This window comes from Liolophura sinensis, chromosome 8 (genome assembly GCF_032854445.1).
Source record: "Liolophura sinensis isolate JHLJ2023 chromosome 8, CUHK_Ljap_v2, whole genome shotgun sequence".
Taxonomy (NCBI): domain Eukaryota; kingdom Metazoa; phylum Mollusca; class Polyplacophora; order Chitonida; family Chitonidae; genus Liolophura; species Liolophura sinensis.
The window spans coordinates 13,446,573-13,466,370 of NC_088302.1; the positions used below are offsets into that span (position 1 = coordinate 13,446,573).

The following is a 19,798-nucleotide window of genomic DNA, read 5'->3' on the forward strand; positions in this document are numbered from 1 at the left end:
AGGTGATGAACCGAGTGGAATAGAATGACAGTCTGAAAGGAGACGCTGTTTCGAGTCCTTTATTTACTTATACTTTCTTACGTCAAAAGACGGTAACATAAAAGTATTACATGGTGTCAGAAGTTCAGAATAACCTTCGAGATGGCGGTAATGTTGCAGAAAACTGGTCACGATGGAAGAAACACCTCGTGTTTACCGGACCGGATGCAAACAAGTGGAAAGCGGAGCAAAAGCCGTACAGTTCTTGATAAATATCGGACAAAAAGGCAGAGACATTTGCAGAGCATGGCGTTCTAGTGGTGAACTTTCAGAGGAAGATTCTAAGAAGCCAGAGAAACTGTTCGAACTTTTCGAGTACTACTGCAACCCGTAGAAAAACACAACGTAAGTACAACGTAAGTTATTTCATCAACGGGGTCAAAGTCAGTCAGAATCGATAGACGAATGGGTCACTCAGTTAAAACTCATTGGCCGTGACTGTAGTTTTCATGATCTAGACGACATGATTAAAGACAGGATTCTCATGTGCTCAAATTCAGGAAAAACTCCTCTTAGAAGATGATCTGACTCTAGAAAAAGCAACAAAAATTGCCAGGGTTTATGAAATATCACGTGAACAATTGAAAGTGTTGAACAAAACTCCCGACGAAGTCCACGAGCTAAATTTGAGAATAAATTTGGAAAGAATAAATTGAAAATTGGTCAACAGAAATTTTAGGGACAAAACCAACAGAAATTTAACAAGTTTCAGAAACGGAACACACATGACAAGCAGGACAATTCTCAGTGTGGTCGGTGTGGATATGAACATAAGAAGTCAGAAACTTGCCCAGCAGTGGGAAAAAATTGTATGAAATGTGGCATCAAAAATCATTTCAGGAGAATGTGTAGGTCTAAATGAGCTCATGCTGTTTGTGAAGGTAATCATAACACAGAGACTGACACTGAAGACAATGTGGTATTTTAGGTACAGTTCACAAAACTGAAAACAACGAAAATGAAGCTTATGCAAACATTGAAACAGGAAACACAGGCAAAACTCTCAGGTGTAAACTGGATACTGGAGCACAGGTAAACTGCATTCCCACAGAAACATACAAAAGACTACTGTCAAGCGAAGTACCTTTACAAACACCCTTTCTCCCCAAGCTGTCAGGATATGGTGGTAATCAACTCAAAGTCACAGGTAAATGCACGGTACCATGCAACTGCAAAAACATTATTCAGAACTTAGAGTTTGTAGTCGTGGATAACCCAGCGAAACCCCTCCTAGATTTCAACGCATGTAAGCTGCTACACCTGGTGAAAGTGGTTATGACAATTGATCAACCAATCACAAAGCAGTTTTTGACTAAAGAATCAGTGGTCAAGGAGAACAAGGATATCTTCACAGAGCTTGGTTGTCTTCCAGGAAAAGCCAAAATTAGACTTAAAGACAACGCACTGCCAGTTGTACACGCACCACGACGTGTCCCCGTAGCATTAAGGGATCGTGTCAAAAATGAACTAAAACGTATGGAGACAATGGGCGTTATCAGAGCCATTGACGAGCCCACAGAATGGGTAAGCTCAATGGTGGCCGTCGCGAAAAAAGACAACACACTGCGGATATGTATCGACCCGAAGGATTTGATCGAAAACATAATGCGAGAGCGCTGTCAACTCCCTACATTGGAGGACATAACACATAAACTGGCAGGTGCGAAGTACTTCAGTCGGCTGGACGCAAAATCCGGGTACTGGCAGATCCAGCTAGATGATGAAAGTAGTGAACTCACAACATTTAAATCTCCTTTTGGCAGGTGGGCATTTACACTCTTAACTTTTGAACTGCACGACGAGCGACTCAGAGAACTACTTCAGAGATGCCGTGACAAAAACCTGCACCTGAATTCTGCAAAAATGAAAATTGGGGTCACAGAGACAAAGTTCTACGCACACACTCTCACGTCGGAAGGTCTGAAACCTGACCCAGACAAGATTATAGCGATTGAACAGATGCCGACCCCTACCTCGAAAAAGGAACAGGAAACGCTGATGGGTATGATCAATTACCTCACCAAGTTTGTCCCAGGGCTTACCACAGCCACAGCTCTAATAAAAGAACTCTTAAAAGAAGATGTGGAGTGGCTATGGGACGCAAATTGTGACAAAGCATTTGAAGAGGTGAAATCCATCATCACGCGAACACCAGGGCCGGTGTTAGCATACTATGACGTCACCAAGGACGTCACCCTCCAAGTAGACGCGTCAAAATCAGGCCTTGGCGCGGTCATTCTTCAAGAAGGCAATCCAGTTGCCTATGCTTCACGAGCACTTATGCCGACACAGCAAAACTATACACAGATAGAAAAAGAAATGTTGCCAATTTAGTTTGGGTGAGAGAAGTTTCATTCTTATATCTGTGGAAAACAAGTGACAGTACACAGTGATCACAAGCCGCTTGAGATAATCATGCGCAAACCACTGGCTTCAGCACCACCCAGACTACAGCGCATGATGCTGGGCTTACAGCTCTACGTGTGCGGACATACTGTCGAGAAATTACAAATCTGGACATGACGCACATGAAGATCCAACACTGGAAGAGCACGTTCATGCAGTATTTGAACTGATCCCAGTAACTGATCAAAAACTGGAAAAAATCAAATCGGAAACATAGAAGGATCAAACTCCCATCAAACTTAAACCTGTCATTCACAGAGGCTGGCCACAGACTAAACAACAAGTGGACACTCATCTGAGAGAATTCTGGCATGTTCGAGAATGTCAAAAGTGACAAAATTGTGATTCCAGCATCATTGCATGTCGACATGCTGCAACGGATACATGCAGGACATTTCGGCATGGAACTTTGCAAACCACGTGCTAGAGAATTTCTCTACTGGCCGCTCATGTGTTCACAAATTGAGGACTATGTGAACAGCTGTAGCACATGTCTTGAACACAGATCCTCCCTACCGAAGGAACCGATGATGTCACCGCCGATACCCGATACAAACGGGCCATGGAAATTGTTAGCCACAGACCTGTTTGAGTGGTACAACCGTAATTATCTCATTGTGGCTGATTATTATAGTACACTATTTTGAGATCACTATTTTTTATTATGAAGAAAGCCCAGACCGATGGTACTGACCCGTACATGGGACTGTTAGTCTACAGAAATACACCCACTGATGGAACCGCTACACCAGCTAAACTCCTAATGAGTCGTCGTCTTCGAGACAACCTCCCAGTCCAACAAAAACGGCTCCGTCCATCTGTACAAAACGTAAAAGATGTACAAAGGCGACTTTCACAGAAACGGATGAACAGTGAGAAATACTACAACCGTAACACCCAATCTCAAAAACCATTAAAGGAAGGAGAGGATGTGTACGTGCAACAACTCAATGGAAAATGGAAACCAGCGATAGTGAGAAAAGTAGCCGACATACCACGATCATATATTGTCTCCACATCTGATGGTGGACATTATCAACGGAACCGTCGTCACATCATTTCGTCCAAACCAGCCCCGCTAGCCAACAGTCCGAACAACAAATCAACAGGCTCGACACCTTCCACCGCTGGAAAACCCATTTCCTCCCGAGACTCCGAAACCACCAGACACACCTCCAATTTCACAGTTCTCACGTTTTGGTCGAGGTATTAAGCCCAATATTTTATCTGATTTGACAACTGGATAAAGTGGAAGTGTGTATGTGTTATTGTGAGCACAGTTTGTTTTGCTCTCAGTTGCAGATCTCAGTCAGAATTCCAGCTCCAACCGTGAATTTGTGAATCAGTGATTAATGTATGCATTCTATTCAGTTCATTGGATTCCATCATTCCTCGGCGTCTCAATGAGTGATGCATTTACAGATAGTTTCGGTTTTTCCATCACTCAGATTCATGGATTTGGATGATTCAAAGTGCTATGATAATTTTATTTGCTATGTTCACTTGTTCCGAATTGTGTGATCTTGATATTCTTCTGAAAGTTTAATGGATGGATAAATTTGTGTTTAACTTTAAAACCTGGTGAACCACGGATATCATTTGACCAACTCCAACTCAAGTTTTAAGTATCAAACTGACTCTACAAATACTTACAGTTTGCAGTGTATTCTATTTTGTTTTAAATTGAAATTTGTTGCATTTGAAATGTATACTTGGGCAGTCCTTTAGAAGCGAACATAAGACGGTAACATAAAAGTATTACACTTGTTACATTATGAGACACAAGTATCTCGACCTACCATTTTCGTGGCCTTTTCATGTTATAGTTAGTGCGTCCGCCCCTATCAAAGCGGGAAGACCTACCTGCGATCAATCCCGGGCCAGGTCATACCAAAATCATTTAAAAATTAGTACTTGTTGCTACCTTGCTCAGGCTGAGCCATAGGTGGGAGAATCGTCTGAACGCTGGTCAGAAGTGCATTGTCTAGAACTGGAACTCATATAGCAGAAGGATAGCCAACAAGACAAAACCACGTTATTTCACGGTCTCGACGAGAAATTTCGTGAATGTAACAGTACATGGCTAGGCTGTGGGTGAGGAAATGGGTGCCGGGGTCTCTATCAGCACACAGACCCCCATTACAACTTCCGTTTTTCGGTAGGGTAGTTCTGTGTATTTTAGGGTATAAAGTCTTATTTTGCTCCCAAGCGGCCATGTTTGGTGTACAAAAATGCTGGAAACTGTCTAAACTTTGAAGAGGTATGAGCTTTGTTGATGAAAGTTTGAAATTCTGGGCGAGAGGACACAAGGTGTGAGGTAGTGATGAGGCTGCGAGTGACGTCCCCTTGGCGTTGCTAGGCACGCCTCCCAGCTGCCGGCATGGAAAGGTCCAGATTTTGACAGTCAACCTATGTCAAGATTTTTATGGCTCGTTTCTCGCAGGCTGGGCCAGGTATGCACCAAAGCTTATTGGTCACGGAATGTTTGGGACTGAGCTACAGTGCTAGACGTTAACATTGTCGCTTATGGAAAATGAATGGGGGTCTGAGACCATCAAGTTACTGACCTGTTTTTTTCTCTTCATGGGACATACTGATAAGGTCTCGTCTTACTAAATCGACGTTACATGACATAGGTATGTGGCGACAAGAATTTTTGAGCGATCCCTTACCACTGGTGGGTAAATTCTACCGGTTAGTTCAGAAGCCATCCATTGTTCCTCCACTGGGTGTCCGCATCCAGAAACATGTGCAAGCAGCTGGACTTTGGCTGGATACTATCACCCCCATACGCATCCAGGAAGATCCACCGTGGTTATGTCCTGAGCCTCAGGTTGATACCTCGCTCTCCTCCTTGAAGAAATCTTCCACCAACCCTTTAGTATACCAGCAGGAGTTTAGTAATATGTGTTCAAAGTATCCATTTTATCACCGCATATTCACTGACGGTTCCAAGAATGATGATGGCGTGGCTTCTGCCGCTGTCCTTGGGCCCAGAACCATTTCAACACGGTTTCCAAATTCCTGTTCTGTATTTACTGCGGAAGCCAAGGCAATTTTGTGCGCACTTCGGTCCATTCCAGAACTAGGAGATAGCAAATTTCTCATCTGCTCTGACTCCCTTTCCTGCCTCCAGGCAATTCGGCCTAGTTAGCCTGTACATCCAGACATTATGTCTATCAGGGAGATGTTTAAACGACTTAATGAAGATTTTATCATTGTCTTTTGTTGGGTGCCCGAGCATGTGGGTATCCCTGGGAATACTGCTGCAGATGAAGCCGCGAAGGCGGCTTTGCATTCCGTTACTACCCAAACTGACGTTCCATATTCGGACTTGCGTTCACTTATTTGCTCCTATATCAAGCGCTTGTTTCAGGCTCAATGGGATGACCAGACAACCAATAAACTGCATGATATTCGTCAGTTTGTTGGTCCAGCGCCTTCCCTTTCACGGCATCGTCTCCGCTCTTGCATTTTGAGGAGGTGTCGTATCGGTCACACACGTGCTACGCATGGGTATTTGTTGAAAGGAGAATATGCTCCTCATTGCTTTGCTTGTGATCAACGGTTCACAGTCAAGCACATATTGCTTCACTGTGGCGACTTTACTCCTGTACGAGATTCCTTTTATCACGTGAGCTCTCTTTCAGAACTTTTCAATTCTGTAGAAAGTGATACTATTTTTGACTTTCTCTCTACCATTGGTATGGCAGGAAAGCTGTGATTTTAAACTACCGTCTGTGTTTGTTATGTGACTTCTGGTGTCCTTTTTTGACTGAATAGTAAATGAATTATCCGTAGTAGATCGACTACTTGACGTTTTATTGTCGCGATAAAACTGAAATATTGTTGAAAGCGACGTTAAAACTTTCACTCACTCACTCACTCTACCGGTTAGTTTTTACCTCCGACGGTAAAATCTTTTCAAAGTGGCTGCTTTTCAAAGTGGCGACAATTTAGCTACATTCTCTACCAGCCCCACCGATTTTCACATTCCTCTTTCATTTTTTTCATCCATTTGACCGATTTTTGTTGTGTTCAACAGTTAATATTATCTCTGGCTTCTTACTATTGGTGTGTGGGTAAATTTATGAAATGTAGGTATTTTTTCCACATCGAATTTGACATTGTTAATGAGGGTAGCACTTTCGAGCTTACCATGGGTTTCAATTATCGTCATTTCCCTCTTCTAAAGGTTTCTTTGTCAACAACAATATTTAATTATTCTTTTGCTTTTTAAAAAGTAAACACTTTTGTGGGAGGCGTGGTATACTTGTTGTTGGTATAAGGTGGCAAGTTACATAGAAAAATACGTGTATAAATGACACATTTTCAGTGTAAAGTCGATATGAAGTTAGCTATAGCGGACTGTTCTGACAGTTATGTAATAGCTTACTATGTCAGAACAGCCAGCCAGAGATAGTCCCTATTTAATTAGTACCATAAAGTCCTGTTGTACCATATTTTTTTTATCCTCGAAAACCTGATTTTAACACAAATAACCAACTCAAGCAGAAATATCTTTACGACCAAATATTAGATTGTTGAGTCTATAAATGTTAATTCTTGTTTATGAAAATGCTGGTAATATTTGTTGTTAATGCGCAAATATGTCTATTCGTTTTCACATGTATTTTGTTTATATTAAAATATGTGCTTTAAAGCCAAAAAAAAAATGATAAAGTTTAAGTGTTACAAATATATTGGAATTTTATACTTAGACCTAAGGTATTGAGAATTTACTTAACTTTGTCTCCCCTCTCTCGTGAACTACAGAGAATAAATTATTCTAGATACCAGTGCTTGATACAGTGTGTTAGGAATATGAAAATATTTCATACAATTTTCCTATATAGGCCTGCCAACTAATTGTTCACCTGTTAAAATGCATAATTAATTGATGAAATCTACTTGTTGGCATACGCCCACACTGAGTGCTTCACATAGCACACATTCAAATTATTACATTTCACCATGTTTTCTGTGTACTCACCAATATGTTCTTTTTTTCAGATTTTCAGTATGTCTCAAAAATCTTGAGACAAGACGCGGCTGGTAAGAAAACACTGGCGTAAACCTACAGTGAATGAAGTGTATTCGTATGGTGCAGATCAACCGAAATTCTCTCATCCAGATGGTGTCTTGCTGATTTTATTTCACAAGCGACAGAACGTGAAGTGACAACTGAACAGTGATTCCGATGGATTACTCCCAGACAAGCTCTGCGTGATTTTAGACAAAACATACCAATATCCTGCCATCATTGTTTTGGATGAGTTTGTGAAATCTGCCTGAACACCCGGAACTATCAAAACCTGCACAGAGCTCGCTGCACGTTGGAAATTAAAACGGTGTTATATCACTAAAATGTTCCTCATGTTGTTATTTAAATACACGTATTTATATCTGATTTGTTTCCTGTTAAAATGCATGGTACCGGTATTAAAAAGAAAATCCAGAGTATTAAACTGTCTGCTTTCACAAACACCATTGGTAATTGAATGAATGCAGCCTTGGATTATCTGGCACTTTTTTATAATTGGTATCGTGAAATGTCCTTAGAAAAGTATCGAAGTCGTGTTATATGCATGTGTCGTAAAATAAATAAACGATCATATTCAAATATCTTGCCACAAGTCCTAACCTTGAAAAGAGAATTTGTATTTCCGTCTGATCTCGCTCTTTTATCGGGGCATTGGTGATTATAAGCACTCTTAACGTTTGCAGAATCGTCTACCAATATAGGGTGCTAGTCTGCATGTCACATGTTGGATCTTGTTCTAGCTTTGGTTGGTGCTTTACCCCGAGCTCATGGGTTTCCTGTACCCATATGATAAATCTTGTACATGTACAAGTGAAATATTCAACTATGAAACAATCACTATCAAATACATTGTTGTCTTACAGAACTTCCCGTTGTCGTAATTTTCCCAACACGACGGCGTTTGCGCCATATTTTCCCACCATGCATCAGCCGTTTCTCAAACGTTTGTAGCGCAATAAAGGGAAAAAATACATGGGTGCGCAGATACGTCACACAATGTATTAGAGACCGAAGAAAAGCGTAAAGTGCCGTAAAGACTAGCTATAGGGAAGTTGCATACTTCTTTGTAATGGACCTTCCACCTAATCTAGAACAAGTTAACTTGATGCCTGGCACACACGGAAAATCTCAACCAAACAACGTTCCTTCGAAAGTTGACACATTAACATTTACATTGATGTATAAATCGACAAACAAATTAACATTCTTTCACCTGGTTACACGAAGGCTGAAACCCGTAAGTTTGTATGTTTTTTGTTCAGTCGGACATTTTTTGTTCAGTTGGCCAAATCCGGTTACTGGAAAAAGACCGTCAAGCGACAGTTCTAGCTTCATTTCTCAGCAATGGAAGCCGCTGCGTGGAGCCATCGTATTTCTACCACCGACCAAGTAAAAATGTTCTTTTAATAAAACACTTTGAATTACCTTTATTGGCCATGGTCTACGGAAGTAATGCAGCTTCTTTTGTTTCTACTCCATACATGTACAGCTGTCACTTCTGCTTGCCCCTATCACTGTAATCCGTGAGGGCGATTAAAGTTCATTCGCTCTGATTGTTCCCTGATTTAGAATATAGTGTGTACGTAGATAAGTACGTTTGTGAAACGGTCCCCAGACACCTGCATGACCTCACTAAGCAGATAAATCTGTGGGTCGAAACAGACATTCGTATACCTGTCATCAAGCAAATAAGGTCAATTCACAAAACGATGTGTCACACAAACCATCAGAAAAAGTATATGAAGAACAAAATAGGACGGAATGATGCAAAGGGAAGCAGTCAACAGCTTTCAGTAATTTGGGAAAGACGCAAGGTTTGTTCTATGCGAATGAGTGGAATCGGTATTCAAATCGTGTACCATGCTAGAATATAAGTTGTCGATAAAATGTCTATTTCGGTTGCGCTTTGACTGGACATGTTCATATATCCAACATGGTGATCTAATTCACCACGCTGAATATACGGCTCCTAGCCCCGGGTAAAGGGGAATTAGACAATCATGTTAAACTTGGAGTCAAAGCGTTCGATGAAATAACCTTGACACACTAGTTTTTACAATGGTAACTTATGACGTTTATTGAAGTAGCCTCACAACACACTGGAGCTAACAAATACTACAAGACGAGATATGTACACGCGATATGCAGGACTCCCCCGGTGTGTTACTGTCCCAGTAAGGATGTCATAGTGTCAAAATTGTCACCTCTGTGACGTCACTAACCGGACAAAGCCGGCAGACACCATACTGGGCAAACTGTTTGTCGTGAAATCAAAACAAAGCTGATAACAGAACAAACCTATTCTTTGACAATGGCTTGTGGTTCCCTACTGACACCTCTATCATTCAATTCATTAAGTCCTTGCCGAAACTACAAATCTGAAATTCGAAAACCCAGGAGACAAAGAATATGGAGTCCGACACTTTGGGATAACTGTGTAATTACGAGGATTTATTGGAATTAACTCATGACTAAATATGTATTCACAATGCAAATTTTACACGATGCACTATACATTTTAGAAAGTAATAAGTTTAAATGTATCTCAATGACTTCCGTAGCAAAATTCGTATCTACATTAGATAAATCCACGTCGTTTTCAGGGAATCAGATAATTTAACCTTTTCGAGAACAGTAATATTACAACATTAAAATAGAAATTACGTACATTGTAAGAGATTGGCTATACGACACTGATGGTGTGTTCTGTATATTATACAATGGAGATATGAATTTCAGAATTAGCACAGAGTATTACTGCTCAGGATGTGATCGTGGCATAACAAATATTTACAAACGGCCTAACTTTGAACTCGATATAACAAATGTTTACAAATGGTTCAGACAGTTTTAGACGTGATAATCATAGCAAATGATGAGAACATCACAAGTGCATTTTATAAGTGAATTTTTGTCAAGCAATAGCGAATTGTATTAAACATACATAAATTCAGCATTCACAATTACATTTTTTTACCGGTTTTGGGCGATTGACTTTTTATGAATATCAAGTCCTACTTCAATTCAAATGGTGCACATTTATCTGGGTATTGTAAAATTTCGTTTACCATGTTACGAAATTCGATAAAGTTGGCCAGAGAGAAAATATGGTCGATGAGAGGACGGGAAACCATAGACTCGATCTCAGCTTTTCCAGAAATTCCGTAGTCGCCGATAGCCAAGGCAAAGACAAAAGCCTTCACCTGAAGTCGTCTAACGGCATTTGGCAAGGCGGCTCCACAGTTAGAGTGTCCGTCTGTTAAAACTAGTACTTCCTTCACGGACTCTGTAGCCGATCGGATTCCTGTGGGAAGTAAAAAAAATACTGTTGTGGACTCTGAACTTATTAACGTTCATATATAAGGGCAGAGAGATGGGGCATAAATGAAGCCGTCTGCGTTAGTGATTACAAAGTACTATTGTAATCCAACTGCTTGATTTTCTTTCATTTCCAAGACAAAACTATTACCCGAGCGCAAAAGAGTCTTTGTCATATATCTGACAAAGAAAATAAAATAAGGTTCAAGTGAAAATGTGACGAAAATACAGAGTTATCATTAAACGATCAGAAATGGCAGTGAAGACAATAAGGATACTTGAACAATGACTATAATATCCACAATAGATTTACATATCCGTGATCGATTTATCCATCAATCAAATTACGTATCATATTGGGTATAAAATGTAATGTATTTTTTTTTCAAAACGGTTCGCGTTACTTCCAAGTGTACGGTTTCATTCATCAAATAGTTGAAGTGCATACCTGTTTTAAAGGTATTCACAATATCTTTGAGGGTTACATTGCATCAAATAATTAAACTGCGTTATGTTTCTTGAATAAAATGCAACATTTTCCAAAAGTAAATTAATGGCTGTACCTGTGTCGGGTTCAAACATATATTGGCGAGCATATTCGAAAGCATCACCGGTACAGGTGGAACCTCTTGCTTGAGGCATGGCCAGTATGGCGTTTTTCACACTGTCGATGGTCCAGTGGGCTTTGAAGTTGAAGTTGAGCACAACCCGGCTGGAGAATGTGATAATGGCGATCCGATTATTTTGTGGACCCCTCCCAATGGACCCACACAGTCGCTCTATCAACTCGGCAAGTTTCTGTTTTGTTGTCGTCCAATCGCTGCTACTTATGCTTCCGCTCATGTCAATCATGAAGAGGAGATCACGTGGCAGTAATGTGACTCCACCATCGCCACCACCAAGCACATGTGCTCCCCGGTTGGGGACCTCTACTAGTCCAACAGCACGAGAGCTATCGGGGATGAAACTGTAGTAGTGAGTATGGCCAGTCATAAACTTATTGTGGAACTTCTGCTGGACTCCCTGTCTGGACCATGGATCTGATGAAAACAAGTGTAAGCTCCAAATAAATATGTAGGTAATAAATACAAATGTATGCGCCAAAGACAGGATGTAGAGCGGCGTAATAACGCAACATGTCGTGCATTAAATATTTTTTGACAGCATTATTTGTGTTGTTGTACTTTGCTGATAAGTATGTACACTGGTTTCAGAAATCAACAGCAGTTTTTTCTTAAATATTCGAAGTTCAAATATGGTAGCTGTCATTAAGATGTAAATCATCTATTACCTTAAGACTTTATAATTTCGTTCATCCAAAATATTAGGACTTTTAGCAAATATCGGCTTAGAGAAGCCGCTTCCAAATACTATACCCATGCGTCACTGCCTACATATTCGCCTGGGCTTTTCAGGAGATGGCGCGTCAGTATAATATTAATTAGCTTTGATTGGTGTTTTACGCCCTACTTAAAAATATTCCTCTTATACGAAAGCGACTGCATCGGTGAGAAGCTCCTGGGTCATTTCGACGCTCTGGTACGCTGTGCTGCTAGGTCCTTCTATAAAAAGGATTAACAAAATTTGTAATGCTCTAACCTGCTCTAGAGGCCGTTTCTGTCAGTGTCGGACATGGGCTTCCACCATTTCGAGGAGACCGGACAATCTCTCGTGTGCGGGTTCGTGTGCCTCCGGGCGCAGGCGCTGACCAGGCAGACCATTCTGACCAGACGGAAACCCCACAGTTCGTTCTTCTTGTACTCCATCTGTTTCCTTCTACCGACATGGCCAAGTACGCCAACAACACCAGGCGTACGATTACTTTCATTTTCACAATTTTTTTCTGTAAAGAAAAGCAGTAATTCGTAAATAGAACTTAAAAAAGGATTAATTACCACGGGTGAGTTATTTACCAACATATTTGATCGGCATTTAATGCTATTCTCAATAATATTTCGACCTCGAAACAAACTGTGTTAATAATTTAGTATCTTTCTGGCGCAGTGCACCTTTTGAGAACTGACAAATAAAATACCATGAATCTGTGGGTACTATTTGGGAAAGATCATTTATCAATCCTCCCTCATGTTCGCATTCAGCCAAAAACTCAACGTCCCCCTTTCCAACTCCTTGCACCACCCCACACCCAGACACGCATTAAGAGACCGCAGTTTGTATACATGTTATTGGAAATTCAACGCTTACACTATGAAGCTATGACGCCAAGCAATAATAAAAAAAAACAATAAAGAAAACGTCACACTCCAAGAAGGATACCTACATTTATGCAGATACGTCTGAGGAAGTACGCAAGCAGTTCTCTGTCTACCTTCTATCGCTGCTGGATACGAGGTCACAGCTTTGCCTCTTTCCATCCTCGGTGGCTCTTTATATACGAGTTAGCATCGTACTAACATCCGGCTGGCATGTGCAATGAGGTCACCCGTACTAGGTCATTACGCAATCGAACAGTAACCAGACTCCCAAAGATCGCATCAGTACTCAAGCGATGATTGGCTGCAGCTCAGAGGTCAGGCTGTGGTTGGGCGCCCGGTTTGGCCTCTCACAGAACCCGCGTGTTTATCATCCGGCTTTCCAATGACCATATGTCTTTACTCAGCACCACCTCCACCCCGCGTCCTCTCTCCGTCACAGATTTTATCAGCCCTTTGTCCCTTTTGTAAGCAACATTTTACGAACACCATTATTATTGACAAAATCTTGGTTTTTTATAATTATGGTACAACTACAACTTTACAGTAAGATTGTGTGATGAGAATTACTTAACTGGCATTGTATACGCGGAATGCGTAAGGAATGGCAATGGATATATATTTATAGAAATGTACCTTAAAGCTGCATCCAGGTTAATTTTGGTAATTTTGTACGAATTATCTTTTCACTTGCAATACTTCCGGCTGCAAAAATACGGTATCTTAGTTATTTATTTATTTGATTTGTGTTTTTTGCCACACTCAAGAATATTTTACTTATGCGACGGCGGCCATTATTATGGTGGGAGGAAACCAACGACCATCCGCAGGTTAGCAAAAATATGGTGGCCTGATATATGATTTTATTATTGTTCAAATATACCTATAACACAAATTTAGAGAGTTTTATATGTTTGCTATATAAACGTATTGATTTAACATACATAATTTAAAGAAGACAAGTGTCTTAAATAGACAAATGTAAACGTTCAGTTATTTGGGTGAAAACTGGAATATACCAGTACCTGAAGATGTACACGTTTACTGACTGTTACTTACCTAATGTGAACGATTACTATTTCAAGGAAAAATAGCTTCGTTCATGTTGTGATAATCACATATATAAAAGCTAAATAGATAAACATTTGCTCTGTATCTGTAAAACTTATACAGTATTCGCTGAATGTTTACTACAAATTTTAACAGTGTGTCTTGGGCACAATCTCATGAAAGATGGGGATATAACTCACCGAGTTATTAATATATGTTTATATTCCCACACAAATGTCACGCGTCTTTTTTTTTTTTTTTCGTAATAGATTATGATTTTGCCAGTGGGCCTATGAAAAGCAGTTAAATTTGTTTAACGCCACACTCAGGATTTTTTTAAATATACGACCGATGGCGGTCAGGCTTGTGGACGAAAATGAACCGGGTGTCATTCGCCGAGGCATGCATAAGGGAGGTTACTGATAGACTTCTGATTCAAACATGTGGCGTACTGATATGGACACTATGTTGACAAGATACAAGTGCTCTTCGATGAACGTTAGACTGCACAAACAGCCACACAACTGTATGGTGCCGTTATAGTTGTACGTCGTTTCAATAATAATAATGAAGTTGAGGCATCACCACGTAAATGTCCTCTCCGGCCGTATGTGGGAAGGTCGTCAGCAACCTGAGGATGGTCGTGGGTTTCCCCCGGGCTCTGCCTTGCTTCCTCCCACCATAATGCTGGTCGCCGTCGTATAAGTGAAATATTCTTCAGAACGGCGTAAAACACCAATCAAATCAAATAAATAAATCACCACGTAAATGTAAAAGGTTTCACAAACTTTGGATCCCCATGCCGAGATCACGATCACGACTTGAAATCATTGACCCCAGGGGTGTAACATCTACTGATATATGATATATATGAGAGCGGGACCTCATAGTGTACATGTACTGATATATATATTAAATTTTCTCACAATTTATTCTGATCATTCCTATCATTTTTAAGCACACGTTTGGACACAAACTTACAAATATTTTATAAATTATATCTCTAGTTGAGTTGCGTCGTTATTTATTTATATTCACAAAGAGAGCCTATGCTCGAGCTACCATCGGATTGAATTGGGCTCCATACTTCCGGGCCGAGCTTTAGACCTATTTGTTCGCTGAAACTGTATCGCATAGTGTATATTGTAATGTGCCCACCAATCGATCGTTTTCTGTTTATATGTGTATAAAGGTGTAGAATACAGATAACAGAATTACATAGAACATATTTGATAGTTGTTTAGTTCCTAACTAAACATTCACGATTAGGATCTGAGATTGAGAAAGAGATGATTCCGAAAGCTGAACCTCGTTCTCATTTAATGCAGTGAGTTACTTTTTCGATAGATATTGTACATCGCTTGTATATGGCACTCAGTGATTAAAAAGTTCAGAAATTTTAGAATCAAAACTTAGATGGTCCCAACGTCACTATTATTTCAAAATAAAGGTTGTGATAGACTAACAGTGTATTATGTTATAATAATAATGCATTATATAATAGCGAATATAATAACTGAATTTTTGTTGAAAACGAATGAATGATTTATTTATTTATTTATTTGATTGGTGTTTTACGCCGTACTCGAGAATATGTCACATATACGACGGCGGCCAGCATAATGGTGGGTGGAAACCGGGCACAGCCCGGGGGAAGCCCACGACCATCCGCAGGTTGCTGAAAGACCTTCCCACATACGGCCGTAGAGGAAGCCAGCATGAGCTGAACTTGAACTCACAGCGACCGCATTGGTGAGAGACTCCTGGGTCATTACGCTGCGCTAGCGCGCTAACCAACTAAGCCACAGAGGCCCCATGAATGAATGAATGAATGAATGAAGGAGTGAGTGAAAGATTATGGCTTAGCGACAAAGCCACAAATATTTCAGTCATATATCATTGCCAGAAAAATAACAGATAATATTTTTCAGTGTGTCATCGTCCAGAAAAAGATCAAAGTATTACACACGTACTTTGGACCCATGCAGCATTTCTGAGTTTCCCACTATACGCTATACCGCGCAAACAACAACTGCACAACTTACAAGAGCTGTATTTGAAACCACAACCTTTCTTTGGGTGTTTAATCACTATTTCTACGGGACCATGTACACGAGGACAGTTGAGCGCAGACAGATTTAATTATTATTTATTTTTTTATCACATCAGTTTTCAACTGTTCTAAAAGTTCACCAACTTTTTTTACTATATAAACACCGTCATAAATATTACCGATGGGGAATGGGGTTACTTTTCTTGTTGTTGAGAAGGATAGTGTTGCGTGGAAAAGATGTAAATGGCAGAGAACGCATTCATTGGCTAACCGATATACACAGGCTGCGATTGGCTGTCTGTTTGCCGGCCGGCTTTCTCATATGCTGTGCAGTATTTGTTTGTCGACCTGAATTAAACAAATATAGGTCAGTCTACGTCCGGGAGAAGTCTTTTTCGAGGGCTATAAATACGCGAAACATTTTGTGAGGAGCCAAAAGCCTCCTTCAGCAGCTTTCTGACAACAGTCACTGATTCGCCTAATTCCACCAAGATGGTTTACACTACGGCTGTTTTCCTGTTGGGCACCTTCGTCTTCGGCACCCATGCATGGGGTCCGACAGACTGCGCCTACTCCGTCTGGAGCGAATGGAGATCTTACAACAGCGGGACTTTCCAGTTCCGCACTCGGGACATCCTCCGTAACGCCAGGCAAGGTGGCCAGCCATGTGTTGGGGACAGAGTTGAATACAGACCAGTCAACGGTAAGCCAATAAGTCAACTTTGTAGGATAGCAACTGTTCCAGAGATCGCTCAGTTACGCATATCGCTATATCTATGAAACTTTTGTGGACGTACGAGAAAAACATGTTGGTGTGAAGTTAAGGAAACCACGCCAATCCTGACACATTGTACGAACAGCCTCACAGCGTACCGGTAACAGCTCCATGACAATGCGATAAAGATGAAATAAGATCAGCCACAGCTGTCTTTTCTTGAAAACTTTTTGCCAAATGTTTTTAAAGTAAAATTTCTGCAAAGCTAATCGAAGTTCTGGATTTGTGGCTGAAACTTTTTGTTTGGCGTTTTCGCACAGTTTCATCGTGGTTGATTGATCAGTACTTTGTGGACATCTTGTAATATATATAATGTACTACAAATTTTATAAGGTCAATTCATACTTAAATACGTGATTAAATAAAAAAGCACGCAAGATAGATGCATCTGCGTCTTATATGTACACTTGTATAATGGCATTCAGCACATACATATGTTTGGTATTGTGATTTGATGTTACGTTCAAAATCATAATGTCATGGCGGTGTCTGCGTGTAGCCAAAAAGTCTCTTATCCACCAACACGGTGATAGTAATCTGACATCGCGCGATTGGCATTTCCTATGTCTGTGTAAACATTTGCTAGGAAATTTCTAGTACAATTTCTGTATACGGCCTTGCTTTGGTTTAAACTCCCTAATGCACCGCGAATTGTGAGAAAAAGTTACCGTACGAAGAAAACCTTTGTTCGCGAAATTTTAAGCTTGTTCCAGGTACTGCCCTCAACTTAAAGCAAATCTGGAACTTCGTCTTAACAATTGTCCTCTTTGTTTCATTTCAGCGCAACTCGATCCGGGTTTTGAGGGATTTTTGTCCATGTTTTTGGCGGGAAACGCCCCGTCGTACAACTTAGCTGGAGGAGGGTTCTATACGCTGTCACGTGACTTTGTCATTCTTCTCGACACAACAATAAATGTCCAGTTGTTCCCATATTATAAATCTCTGGTGTCGAACATCTTGGGGAAGGTATGCGGGGATTTCTCAAGCAACCCCAGTGACAACCGAGTCACTATGGCGTCGTTTGACAGCTCAGAGACGGCGATTCACACATTTTCTGATACCCAGTCAAGGGAGATAATGCAGGACAAAGTCCTGAGGGTTCCTAGATCCCAGTACAGCACTTACGCTAACATCATACCGGCAGCTGACTTTGCCAGGACCACTTTGCACAGTGATACTTCAGGTATTATTGAGTACATCGCTATACAATATAAAATATAAGTACTTATTTCCATATATATTAATCCGTCTTATCCCAGATGTACCAGACTCGAATGTTATTTATTTATCTATTGATTTATTTATTCATTTGGTGTTTATTATTATTATTTCACTCATAGGCTTAAGTTTTAATAACTCAGGATTATATCAGACACTTGCCGAAGGTCGATGGTTTAACCCATTCCGGTCACTCTGGTTTCCTCCACCCTTAAAGTTTTCTTCAGACTGGCATCCAGTATTTATGTAGACCTATACGGTAATATTCAAAATTATGGAGAGGTGATGACAGTTATATAAGAATCATCAGTCTATCAAAATATATTTTATGGTATGCAGTTGGGCTCTTATCTTTATTCATTCTCTTCAGGCACCAGAACATATAACAATGCAACAAAGGAAGTTCTCCTTGTGACGTCATCTCCGGATTACTGCTCGCGCGGTCTGACCAGAGCCTTGAATCGTCTTCGTACCGTAGCTGAAGTTTACATCCTTGTCATTGGTCGCCCTAGTAACTCCTGCCTGGAGAGCCTTACCACTTCTCCGACCGAGTTTCACTTCCGGCAGCTTGAGGACGTCGCTGCTATCACGGACGGTTCTGCACTTTTGTTAGATCAGTCGCAAGGAAACAACTTCTGCGTTCGCAACACGGGTGGTGGACAACACTACTGAGAGAGTCGGTAACTGACCAGACTGTTACTTGAAGCCTTCCATGATTCAATTTAAGTTTAATGTGCATATTTGGTGAAGTAATTTTCCAGTATTATTATATCTGTCACTTTAGAAGTTAACTCAAACGGCCATAAGCATTGTCCTTGGATTTTATATCCAAGTCCACCAAATGTTGAAGTGTATCGGTTGTAGCCCTCTAAGCATCCTTGTACATATGTGCGTAGAACCATTGCTTATTCATTTTTGTAAAACGTGATTCCACACCATCGTTGTAAGTAGAAGACATCTAAGTTATTTTAGAGTTTTTTCAGGGTGAAATTTCCAACCTGATACTTGATCCTGGAATATGACAATGTTCAAAACATGATTAAAGATTCACAACTGTACATAAAAGATATGGATTGATAATAATAAACCTTTTTAGTGTATCTCGAAGATTTATGTCATTTATCTTTATGTCATATGAAATGGCGTTTTCTGGCTGTGAATGATCTCGGATGAATGAATAAATGCGCTGAATGCTGCACGGTCATCGACGAAAAATCTAAATACACACAAGAATGCGTTTTGGTTTATATGCTCCATGACTCCTCGCCTGATTGACTGATGCTAGTCGCCATGCTCAAGAATATTCACTTATAAGCCCAAAGTACACCACCAGCATTTAGAACGTAACTGACCAAACTCTTCACATTTACTCTACAAATTTTCACAAGAATAGCGAGCTTTATGTACCTCATATTATTTTCTACTGATCCACATCGCCAGAGAGCGGCTAATTTTGATCCAGCACCACCTATGGACCGCGAGTGAAACAGCATCTTTTCCATACATGGTTGACTGCTTACCCAGTAACAACCAGATGTTTATGATTATGTTACATACCAACGGGTTTTATAGAGAACCAATTATGCGAAAAACAGGTCCACACGGTTCTCTGAGGAACTATAAGGAACCAAGATTTCTGAGAGTGTAGTGCATCCTCACTTAAACGCCATGCACGCACTGCA

At 40.5% G+C, this 19,798-nt stretch overlaps 2 protein-coding genes across 2 annotated transcripts; one reads left to right on the forward strand and one right to left on the reverse strand.

The window, feature by feature from the left end:
* Positions 1-9,919: 9,919 nt before the first annotated feature.
* LOC135473043 (integrin alpha-X-like) lies at positions 9,920-13,146 on the reverse strand. Its single transcript, XM_064752822.1, has 4 exons — positions 13,089-13,146; positions 12,407-12,650; positions 11,371-11,847; positions 9,920-10,793 (listed from the first exon to the last, which is right to left on the reverse strand). The coding sequence occupies exons 2-4, from the start codon at positions 12,633-12,635 to the stop codon at positions 10,504-10,506; spliced, it is 996 nt and encodes a 331-aa protein (XP_064608892.1). The 5' UTR covers positions 12,636-12,650; positions 13,089-13,146; the 3' UTR covers positions 9,920-10,503.
* A 3,448-nt stretch (positions 13,147-16,594) lies between these two features.
* LOC135473725 (uncharacterized) lies at positions 16,595-19,216 on the forward strand. Its single transcript, XM_064753592.1, has 3 exons — positions 16,595-16,826; positions 17,680-18,081; positions 18,487-19,216. The coding sequence occupies exons 1-3, from the start codon at positions 16,616-16,618 to the stop codon at positions 18,786-18,788; spliced, it is 915 nt and encodes a 304-aa protein (XP_064609662.1). The 5' UTR covers positions 16,595-16,615; the 3' UTR covers positions 18,789-19,216.
* Positions 19,217-19,798: the final 582 nt, after the last annotated feature.